Source organism: Hirundo rustica, chromosome Z (genome assembly GCF_015227805.2).
Source record: "Hirundo rustica isolate bHirRus1 chromosome Z, bHirRus1.pri.v3, whole genome shotgun sequence".
In the NCBI taxonomy this organism is placed as follows: domain Eukaryota; kingdom Metazoa; phylum Chordata; class Aves; order Passeriformes; family Hirundinidae; genus Hirundo; species Hirundo rustica.
The window spans coordinates 5443999-5456311 of record NC_053488.1 but is presented as its reverse complement, the minus strand read 5'-3'; the positions used below and the strand labels follow the sequence as shown (position 1 = coordinate 5456311).

Here is a 12313-nt window from a genome sequence, read left to right as displayed (position 1 = left end):
AGCCACTTACTTGTTTTGTTTAACTTAGATTGCAGGTATAACAATTGTAGAGTATCTTATTTGAACCTGTATTATTTCTGATAGATGTTATTTATAACACACATAATTGTATAATAAGTCCACAACAAGAATTACCATTGTACAAATAACAAAAATGCATAATAGGCAGCCAGGATTCTGCTGCAGCATGGAGCAAATCCCAATGAGAGGGATGGTTCAGGAGAAAGTGCTTTGGATCAAGCTTGTGATGAAGAAATGAAAGAACTTCTGAAGTCATATGATGCTATGGACTCTGTACTTCCTGTTCAAACTGTTGAAGTTACTGGTATGTTAGTTTTGTTATATAAATCATAGGATTATCCTGTCTTAAGGAAAAATCATATATTCAAATAGTATGACATTGATATTTTTAATTCTGTTAACTATTGCATGCTATTTATTTATTTATTTACAGAAAATAGGATGCATGAATGGGTTTTGGTTTTTTCTGAGAGAATGGGGGAAAAGAACATATTTGGCTATTCACATTCTTGTTATTATCCACATTTCCCTTCACAAAAAGGGAAATGAGTAGTTTTAAACATGGTAGCTTTCATTTCTTTATGCTACCTAAATTTGATCTCTTTTGCATATACAAGATACTTTTCATTAGTTGATCTGCCATTGCATCTTTGTAACCTATATTAGCTAATCCAGCCTATGATGCTCCTGCAAATTAATTTTAAATTTTATTTATTTTTTCTTAATTGTGGAGAGGAGAAATCAAAACGTCGTTGTTATGACTGCCATAAAAATGATGATGCAGCTTTGGAGACACAACATGAGAAATACAGTGTGGTAAGTATAGATAAGAGTTTTGTTAAACTGCTGGGTGGTATAGGACTCTGTAGTGACATTTGCTGACTGAAAAATATATAAATATAATTTAAATAATTAATCCATTAAAATGTATGTAAGAACAGCATCTTGCAGAGTGTTACAGTAGATAAGTTGTGGTTTACATATATGAGTATGATTATTATCACCTCTCTCTGTTCATGGTTCCTGTGCATTCACATTTATTTTGTAAACAGTAGTCAATATTAACAAATTTCCTACTGCTTTTAAAAATAGAAAAAAGGTCATGAGTTCTGAAGCTTTTAATTCCAGAGTGATTCTTTATGAAACAGTAATGAATTGTCATCACGATGATGAAGATCTTTAGATATTGTTTATAAAACAAGAAGGAAGATTTCTGCATGGGTTGTTATCTCTTCCTGGTATCTGTAACCTGTGTCTACATTGTCTAGATGATGCAGTTGTGGTGAAATTCACAGTCCAGTCTTTGCTGTGCACTCAGAGGTTTCTGGAGGACTCTGAGCATGGACTAGTTTAAATGCCACAGCAAACACAGGCTGTGACAGTCCCTTGCAGAGCATGTTCTTGGCACTATGTACCTCTCTCCTGACAGTGCCCCATTGCCTTTACACAGTAATTCCCAACCTGGAATGACTTGAGTCCACCAATACCTAAACTGCAGGCCATGTTTTGTATGGTGCACTTGGCTCTACTTTTTACATAGATAATTTCTGTGCTTGTTAACAGGCGTCTGTTGCTGCTGTACAGGATACAGAAAAGAAGCAGAAAGAACTGTTGCTATTTGAGTTGAAAACTTCCAAAGATGCAGGTAGACATAAATTGAAGTGTTTCACCTATTTTTAGTGGTTAAATATCTTTGGCAATATAACTGTTTTTAAAACATTATTGCACATAGTGTATATTGAATATCTCCTCTGGAAAATACAGCTTCAGAGAATAAGATTTTAATAACATTTCTCAGGTTTGGGCACTTCCTGAAGTATTTCCTGTTGCACAGGAGTGAATACTATCACAGAAAAGGAAGACACATGCCTCCACCACTTGGAGGCATGTGTCTTAAATCAACCTAATCCTATAAAAAGGGATTATTAGATAGGAATGCATGCTGCTGCCAGCATTACTCAATTATGAGCAGATGAGTCCCTGCATGATCAACATGTCTGTATGTAAAGTAGCAAATGCAGCATTTTCCTTCTGGTGTGACTAGGCTTCCAGGAGCCTGAAATAATTTATGAGAGGGAAAAAGAGAATTCTTGACAGCAGACAGTGTGAATGATGGGCAGTTTCAGAAATGCGGATGCCCAGAGGTGTAATTTGTCTTAGGCTATCAAATCTCAGTTCAGATTAATCTCAAGAATTTAACTAAGCAGCAGTGACTTCCTAGGCGATCGTACTGCTGCTGCTGTGTAGCTGTTGGAGTCTGTTGTATCCATGCCATGATGCTTCAAGAGGCCTAGCTTATTGCCAGAATGCCTTTGACCAAGGTCTCTCTCCCCAGCTGCCCTTGCCCATCTGGGCAGGGATGTTCAGTTGGAGCATCTCATACTCACGAAACAGTTTTGCTTCCCAGCAGAAAGAAAGGGTTTGTTTTAAAATTTTTATTCCTAAATACAGGCTGGAGCTTTCAAGTAGTATTTACGAGTAAATTTATCCCTTTAAAAATAAATGTGAAATATGGAATTATGCGGATTAATAGCTTCCAACTCAAATTTATGGTGTATGGACTGTTAGTAAAAATAGATGTTTCCTTGAAAAATGTTTGACAAATAGGTAGATGATACACATTCCATGAATGAGCAAAAAAGAACTATCAGACTTCTCCTTTTCAGGAGTAATCAGACTTCTCTTGTTCAGGGGTATGAGAAAAATTAGCACGGTGATCTGTTACCATTACGGACAAAAGCATTAGTAATGTAGCACCTCTTAAACTAAGTCACAGTCATTACTGTTGATGAGGCACAAGACTGAACAAGTACGTAGAAGTACACTGACAAACTCAAAAAGTAGAGTAAAATCTCAAGGTGTTTCCATGCATTGAAATCTACTATAAATAACAGATTCAAATTTTCTATTAAACTTAATAAGAGCAATATTTACATATTACTAAGTGGGCAGATATTGGTACATACTGTGAAGAAGGTTTGGGGAAGCATTTTATAAATTCCAATTTAATACTATAATTTCTCATTCTTCCTGATTATATAAAGCTTGCATTGGTTTTTAATTTCAGGAATTCGGTTACAATTTTAGCAAATTATCCCAATGGTATCCACTGGTTGTGACTTCTAACCCTCATGTTTTATGTCTAAGAGATAGGGTGTATAAAGAAAAATTTATAATTGCTCTTCTTTGTCATTTAACTTTGAGTTAGAAACCATGTAAAACTGGAATAGATATGCTTTTACCTTTATATGTAACTTGCAACAGTCTAGATTCTTTAAGCTGTTTTGTAATACTTCAGATGAAAAATTTAGTTACCTTGTAAAGATTGTGGAACTTCTGCAGGTATCCTGAGTATAATTCTTACGTTACAGAGCTACTTGCAACACAAAGAGCTTGAAAATTTTCAGGGCTTATCCATAGGGCAGTTCTTTAATTTATTCTTTTTTCTCTTAGTGACTTCCTAAACAAGATACTTGTACTTCAAAATTTTCCAGTACTTCAGCTAATTTTTTTTTTTAAGTTAAAGTTGTATTTAATTCTTTCTATAAGAAGTTAATTAAAAGTACTCTAATTGTAAGGAGCTACCAGCATGAATTACAGTATAAGTTACTGCTCTAACAGTGTCTTCATACTTTAATTGTCTATTTGCTACACTGAAAATGCTATTATTGTAATTATTTTCTACTTCTTATTGCCATCATAATTTCGATTCTTTGAAAATATTGAACAGATGTGTATATCCAAAGGCTGTCTCAGATACAAGATACTTTGAATGAAATACTTGCAAACCAGAAAACAGAGAGGGATACCATTGCTATAAAATACAGGTAAGTTGAATACAAGGATTGTATTAATAGAAAGCTATTCTTTGCAGTAGTAGTGACAGAAGTTGTAAGGAGATTAGCATATAGTGGCATAAAAGTTAGTATTTGTGGTTTTCATCCAGATTTTTTGGAAGCATGATTGTTTTTGGCTTCAGTTACCTCGCTTACATGAAGGAGGGACTTCAGGGTTTAGCTAATGCATACTAATCAGTTGCTGTGCTCACATTAAGCATTGAAATTAGGTAGTAAACAATATAAAATAGGTGGAAAAACACAGAATCACAGAATATGCTCAATTGGGAGTGACTCACAAGGATCATTGAGTCCCACTCCTACCCTGTACAGCACTATCCACAAGAATCCCATCGTGTGCCTGAGAGCAATGTCCAAACAGTTCTTGAACTCTGTCAGGCTTGGTGCTGTGACCACTGCCCTGGAGAGCCTGTTCCAGTGCCCAACCACTCACTGTGTAAAGAACCTTTTCTTGATACTCAGCCTAAAACTCCCCTTACACAAATTGAGGCCATTCCCTTGGGTCCCATCACCAGTCACTGGAGAGATCAGTGCCTGCTCCTGCTCTTCCCCTCACAAGGAGGCTGTAACTGCAGTGGGGTCTCCCCTCAGTGTCCTCCAGGCTGAACAGACCAAATGACCTCAGCTGCTCCTCCTACAGCTTCCCCTCAAGGCCCTTCACCATCCTTGTGTCCCTCCTCTGGGCACTCTGTGGCCTTACATTAGGCCATTGTGGCACCCAGCAGTGCCCCAGCACTGGAGGTGAGGCTGCCCCAGTGCAGAGCAGAGCAGGACAATCCCCTCCCTTCCCTGGCTGATGCTGTCCCTGATGTCCCCAGGACACGGGTGTCCCTTCTGTCTGCCAGGGCACTGCTGGCTCATGTTCAACTCACCACAGACCAGGGCCCACAGGTCCCTTTCCATGTTGCTGCTCTGCAGCCTCTCATTCCCCAGTCTGTCTGTACGTCCAGTGTTGCCCCATCCTAGGAGCAGAATCCAGCACTTTTTCTTATTGAACTTCACGTCGTTGGTGATTTCCCAGTCCTCTGATTTGTTCAAGTCTCACTGCAGGGCCTACCTGCTCTCAAGGGAGTCAACAGCTCTTCCCAGTTCTGTATTGTTAGCAAACTTGCCTAGTATCCCTTCCAGTTCTGCATCCAAGCAGATGCAGTGAAGGTGTTGAAGAGCAAAGAGCCCAGGGAGGTGGCAGTTCACCAGCCTGATGTCACCCCATTTACAAGAAGTCTCTGAGCCCGACCTGTGAGTCAGTTGCTCACCCATCACATGATGTGTTTATCCAGCTGTGTGCTGGACATTTTGTCCAGAAGGATCCTGTGAGAGACGGTATCAAAAGTTCTGCTGAAATCCAAGAAGATTACCTGGCTTTCCTTGATCAGCTAGGTGGATTACCTTGTTGTAAAAAGAAACCAGGTCTGTCTGAGAAGCAGGACTTTTTTCCTCATGGAGCCATGATACCTAAGCAGAAATTAGGAAATGGGGATATTGAGCAATTACATTCATTTCGCAATATCATGGAGGAAAATAGTAGGAACTCAAGATGCTACTTGGAGTGTTCCTGCCTCTGATTTGTTTCTTTAGCACTCCTAGATTAGGAGTTTTTGGCCAACATCCAACAAGAGCCATTTAGAGAAACTGCTTGATGCATGCTTGCAGACATTTTTTTTTTTTTTTTTTTTTTTTTTATGAGAACAATTAAAATGTGAGCTGGGATTGGTCATCCTAGTGTGAGGATGAACTGTGTGAATTAGCTGCTTCATGATGCTAGCTCTCACAAGGCCTCTTTTTACTTCTTTCTGAGAAGGACTCAAGGTTGATGATATGGTGAGTGCTCGCCTAACAATGTAGCATCCTATTCAGCAGGTGCTTCTAGGCCAGCTGATGAGGATGTTTCCATTCCTGCTTGTGTGGGTAGGATTTGGCTGGTCATGTAAAAGCAGCAGTGTAAAGCTTTCAGGTAGTCCCATGGTGAAAAATAAAGGTTGGGCAAAGAGACTGAAATATTTCTGTCACAGGCCATTTTGCCTGTAAAATGTAAGGTACACAGATTACACAGGTAACTGGGGGGAAAAGAAAAGAAAAAAAAAGAGAAAAAAAAATTATGAGAAGTTAAGAGTTCCAAATCATCATAGTGGGCAAAATAGCAACTGAATTAAGAAACAAGCACAGTAAAATTAGTAGCTACACAAACTTACCTGTTTTCTGTATTTCTTATCTGTAGTATTGAGAGTGAGACTGTGTTCCAGAGTGAAGTGATAAATATTTCTGGGTATTGCAGATGTCCTGCAGCTAACATAATATCCATCCATCAATAGTAATGACCTATATTCCAAATCACATTATATTTACTTTTAATTATTTATAAAGTGAACATCTTCTTTTTAATTAATTGGCTTATAACTTTTGTCACATGAACCACAGAAGATCAGGAGGCATCATCACCTTTTCCATCTTCCAGTTGTTCAGTTAGTTGACTCAGAGAGAGATACTACTTAGATTGTTCCTTTTCTGTACTAAGAGATAGGTATTAGCTTCTTCTGTACTGAGGTACTAAGAAACATCTCTTACTTGAGAAAAATTAGCAAAAAAAGTATTGTATTTGTTAGTGGCTGTAAGTTACTTGGTCATTTTAGTCACACTGTCTTTGCCTCTTCAGTTGGCAACTTCTTCTGTAATGGTATAGCTGTAAAGCAACAACACTTCCCAGAACAAAAACGGCTAGAAAAGTGTGTGTAAGCCTGTGTAGAAGTCCATAGTTATCATGGATTACTCAGTGATTGACTGTATGGTGATATGTTGATGGTACATGTATTCCAAGCACATGAGATACCAAGCAGTATCACAGTACGGACAGCAATACTGTCAAGCTGTGTTTTTTCTGTCCTTGTTCTGAGCCATCTAGTCTTAGTGTACCTTTGTCCTGATCCCCTCAACAGTCTCTTTTGAGACTGGGATGGTGTTAACTGCATGGCACCTCTGCAATGGGTGGCCTTAAAAGCAAACAGTACTGCAATTCCTTTCCCCACAACTTGTGTTATTTCTCTATCTTCCCAAAATGATGCCAGAGTGGTAGTGATAACCACTTATCCCATGAAGGGGAATTGGGGGGAAAGAGTGTTATGGTGAGTTGGCTCTTGTACCAAAGAAAGTGGGGTAAATAAAGAATTCCCTTCCAGCAGAAAGGAGGTAAAGTCCCCCAGGGAAGGGGTCTCACAGAAAGGAGGCTCAGTCTGGGAACAGGGTCTGATGAAGGGTGCAGCATTCCCAGATTACACAGACAACATCCTAAACTGTTCTGTCCTCTTTACTTAAAGGTCATGGCATTATTACAATGGTACCTTTATGGAGGTACAATCTTTTGTTGCGTACGCCATAAAAGAAATTTTACAGTATCATCCTTCAGGAGCTCATCCTGAACTCATTTTAAAAAGCTCCAAAGTCGGCCTTCAAGGCACGAAATGCAATGTGCTACTATGATTTGTGCTGATAAAAGAGCAGTTGGTGACACTACAGGCACAGTTCTGATTCTTCGAATTAATGGGGATATCGGAGTGGTAGAGGCAAGGCCATTTCTGAAGTTTTGATGACTAACATTCTAATTCTACAGGATTCCCACTCGCATCTTAATTCTGTATCCTGCTATGGGATTCTGCACTTTGCTGTCCATAAACCTGGGATTTTAACATTAAACTTCATACATGATGAAATTTTGTTCAAATTTTAAATTTTGGCAGAGTCTTTTGAAACTTATTCTTGTTCTTTGTGGCTTATGTCTGTTAAACTGTTTTAATTTTGTATTTACAGTAACTCCAATGTCCTTATTTTCTATAGGGCTTCAGTGGAATCATTTAAAAGAGGTGCACTAAGGAAACAATTAGTTAACCTTGCTTCTAGACAAAAGAGCTTGTTGACTATTGCCCAAAACCAGGAGAAATTAGTGCAGAAAATACAAAATTACAGGAAAACAAAGCAAATGTTCAATTCGTCATCAGAGAAGCAAATCTCAAACTTAGTTATTTTTCATGGAAGTGATGAAAGACAAAGTTTAACTGCTAATGAAATCACGTGTCCTAATGCAGTAACGTTGAGTATGGGGCTTGGTGCCATCGGGCCTAGTGGAAGCAAAGTAGGAGCACAGGTCTCTTTAGAAGATAGATTTTCAGCTCAGGAATGCATCCAGCATCCACACATCTGCTTGGATGAGACAGCAGCAAATAAAGAAGCAATTACAAGCAAAGAGGCTTCTGATCATGCTTTGGCATCTGAAAACAGGGGAAGAGAATGTCCCTCTGACAACATGTCAAAGCTGATAAATGCTGCAGAAGTGATGACATTGCCTTCAGAACCTATTTCCACTGCCAAAACGAAGTGCTCACAGCAAAAATACATTGATTGTGTAGCAATTGCAGGACAAAGAAACAAGTCTTTAAATCCCACTTCAATGATGAGCACATTAAATATTGTAGAACCCCGAAGCACTGTTGTCAGTAAGAATGTCTATCAGACAACCAGTTACTGCAAGCAGGTTCTTTCACATGAGGATCGGAACAGATATGGGAATAAGAAAGAAGCTTTCCAGCAGCAGCCACAGCAAGCAATTTTGTTAGCATCTACAAATAACTTCTCTAATACCTTGAAACAAAGGGTCCTTCAGAGTAGTGAAGATTCATTTAATGCCAACCCGATGCTTACTAATCTTACCTCAAGTACAGACTCTCCAGCAAATATCAGTGAGAAATCTTCACAGAGTTACGGTAATCAGGAATGGGGACAAAAACAAATGAGATATGGATGGAAGAGTAAGAAAAAGCATCAGCTGATAGATCTGCTTGAATTGGGATGGATAAAGCCCGGAGAAAATGTTTTAGAATTCAAACTGCAGGTAATGGTTGAGAAATAATAGTATTAATATTAATGGATAATGAAAATAACCCACACACTAAAATGGGGAAACAGCAGTTCTCATGATTTAGTCTGCCATCTTCAGCACTTACTAGTGAATATGTTTATTCATTGGTTATAGATAACTGTTCATCAGTTTAAAAGGAAAATCATATGGATGAAGTCTTCTGTCAGCCCATAATTTTAAGACCCAGTATATTGCATAAGTAGAATTTATGTTTAACTTTGCACTACCAGTTTGTTAATATTTCTTATTGCTTGAACCAGAGTGGGATCTTTGGCTGATCTACCTGATTTTCATACTCGAAGGAGCAAGAATGTAATTGTTGTTATGACTTAATGTCACTCTTGGAAACGACTGTGAAGTCCCTGTCGTAGTTTTATCAATTGCTCGTATTCTCCACCAAATTGTCATAGTTTTAATTTCAAACTGGGTGGAAACACTAATTAATGTAGTGGTTTCATGTTTACTAAATTTTGGTCTTGGTACTTACTCTTTCTGTGGGAGAGAGACTAGGAGAAAAACAAAGCAGGCTGAACTTTAAAATTAACAAATAGTTTTATTAACATGCACTAAAGGAATAGGGAAAAAAAGCAAGTTGGAAGAAAAAAACCCTAAAACAGAATGAAACTTTAAAAAACACTCTTCCCTCCCCTTACAAACTATTCACATTCTTACAAAAAAGCATAAAGAGACAAAACTTGTAATTTTCTGTCAGTTTCACTATCTGACAATAGTCTTTCATCAATTTATTAGGGGAAGAGTATTTTCTAGAGTCATGGATCCTACTGACAACTTAGAACAGTTCTCTTGTGGGTTTTAAACTGTCACAAAAACAACTGCCTGGAGAAATCTGCTTTTGTGACCCTCCCAGGAGCAGGTTCCCAAGCTGCTTATGGTCATGGGTCTTAGACTTTGCATACTTGGGTGTCACCTTTTAAAGATGAGTAACTCTAAAGAAAAGGATTCTTCACTTCAAGGTACAGAGATATCTTCTCACTTCTTCATTGGCGCAGGGGGCTTCTCATCTTTATCTCTGTTCAAGCATCTTATGGGCTATTACTTAGTTCATCACAAACACCTTTGCTTAAATCTACACACAAAACAATCATCTCCCCAAATGCATCTCTTTCCCATGATTTAAGGGAATGATCTAAATATAGAGTTCATTTCTATGGCTCAAGTAAGAATAGAACAACCAACTCTTTAACCCTCTGTCCCAATAGTCTTTTCACTCTTGCTCTACTGACTTCATCCTGTTGTTCTTTATGTTCACTCTGTCTTTCCTTACTCTCTCAGAGAAGGGCCAAGCTCTGGAAGCTTCATGTTGCTAAGAAAGAGTTAAATCTGCTCGGAGTCTTTCTCTCTCTCTCTGTAGGTTGTGGTGTTAGATGTTCAAGGCCACGCTGGTGAGGGAAGAACTCACAGAAACATCAGAGATCGGAGCACTCAGGCAGTCCAGAATCACAAAAAAAAAAACCCAGGCAGGATCATAAATGCCCTCTCAGCCACCCCTCGGTGCAAACTGGGGTGACCTCGGCCCAAATGGTGCCCATAGCTCTTATCAGGGTCCAGCAGAGATTTCTCCCTGCTCCAGAGAAGTCTGAAGAAAGTAGCTGTTACAAAACAGCAACTTCTCCTTCCCCCCCTTTCACCCGGGAGCCGATGGAATCCGGCCAGGCCTCAGGCCAGCTCCCCCCATAAAGGGGGGAGCAGCAGGCCCAGCTCGATGTTACCTGTCTCTCTCTGGCCAAAGGAAGGAAGAAAAAGGCCCACCTACAGGAAGTTCACTGGGTTTTATATGGTACTTCCCAAAGTCGCAGCCAACAATTTCAGTGGTCAGAACAAATGTCATATTCTAACTAACTTTTTGATAGGTCACTGTCTCTTCTAAAGCAATTCCCAGGTCCTGACATGGAGAATTATACATTCTTTTATAACTAAAAATCTAAACTGTACTAACCTATGACAGTCCCTCAAGTAAAAAACATGACATCAAGGATTTTGTGGTGCTGTAATAGGCATGAATACATGCAAAATTACTTGCTTACATGCTTGGTGGTTCTATAAGCATTCAGTATAGTATGAACCATATTTGAAAAAAAAAAAAAAAAAACCACCCTCTTTTTTTTAATACAAAGGCATTTCCCTGTCCCTCCAAATACGGAGCAGATTTGCACAGCAGCTGCCCAGGGCCTGGCTTAGTAATGAGTATATGAGGGAATCATTGACTGGATTCCTAGATGTGAGCTAGTGCGATGGTCTGACACTGGCCAAATGCCAGGCACCCACAAAAGTCGCTCACTTGACCTCCCCTGCCACAGCTGGGCAGAGGAGAGGGAAAAATTTATTGAAGGCTTCATGAGTTGGGATGAGGACCAGGAGAAAACACTCCAAGGGCAAAGCAGGCTCAACTTAGAGGTACAAAGTGAATTCATTAGTAACAGAATCAGAGGAGGATAATGAGAAGTAAAATAAGCCCTTAAAAAACTTTCCTCCAATCCCCTTCCTCCTTCCCACTGACACCCAGGGACACAGGGCCTGGGGGTTTTGCTCAGTTCGTCACCCGAGGTTTTCTTCCACTGCTCAGGGAGAGGAGTCCTTCCCCTGTGAGACCATGGAGTCCCTCCCACGGGAGACAGTTCTCTGGGAACCTCCCCAGCACAGTTCCAGTCCCACGAGCAGCACTCCTCCCAAACTGCTGCAGTGTGAGTCCCTCCCACGGGCACACAGTCCTCCCAAAACTGCTGCGGCGTGGGTCACTCTTCCACGGGAGCAGTCCTGCAAGGACAGGCTGCTCCAGCCTGGAAGCAGGGCCCCCTCTCTCCATCGAGTCTGGCACAGGAACCACGGCCTCCTCCTGCAGGGATCCACGGCTCCAGCAAGGGCACCTCCCCACGGGCTGTGGGTGGATCCGTGCATCCCTGTGGATCCCCAGGGGCTGTGGGTGGATCTCTGCATCCCTATGGATCCCCAGGGGCTGTGGGTGGATCTCTGCATCCCTGTGGATCCCCAGGGGCTGTGGGTGGATCTCTGCATCCCTGTGGATCCCCAGGGGCTGTGGGTGGATCTCTGTGTCCCTGTGGATCCCCAGGGGCTGTGGGTGGATCTCTGCATCCCTGTGGATCCCCAGGGGCTGTGGGTGGATCTCTGCATCCCTGTGGATCCCCACAGGCTCTGGGTGGATCTCTGCATCCCTGTGGATCCCCAGGGGCTGTGGGTGGATCTCTGCATCCCTGTGGATCCCCAGGGGCTGTGGGTGGATCTCTGCATCCCTGTGGATCCCCACAGGCTCTGGGTGGATCTCTGCATCCCTGTGGATCCCCACGGGCTGTGGGTGGATCCCTGCATCCCTGTGGATCCCCAGGGGCTGTGGGTGGATCTCTGCATCCCTGTGGATCCCCAGGGGCTGTGGGTGGATCCCTGCATCCCTGTGGATCCCCAGGGGCTGTGGGTGGATCTCTGCATCCCCCATGGATCCCCAGGGGCTGTGGGTGGATCTCTGCATCCCTGTGGATCCCCACGGGCTGTGGGT

The 12313-nt window shown here is 41.1% G+C and overlaps 1 protein-coding gene across 1 annotated transcript in view; it reads left to right on the top strand.

The window, feature by feature from the left end:
* Positions 1-12313, top strand: part of ANKRD31 (ankyrin repeat domain 31) — a 66535-nt gene that overhangs the window by 36610 nt on the left and 17612 nt on the right. The window contains exons 16-20 of the mRNA XM_058424056.1: positions 166-325; positions 755-837; positions 1585-1666; positions 3752-3848; positions 7707-8757. Of these exons, the coding sequence (XP_058280039.1) occupies positions 166-325; positions 755-837; positions 1585-1666; positions 3752-3848; positions 7707-8757 (1473 nt within the window). The remainder of the gene's footprint in view (positions 1-165; positions 326-754; positions 838-1584; positions 1667-3751; positions 3849-7706; positions 8758-12313) is intronic.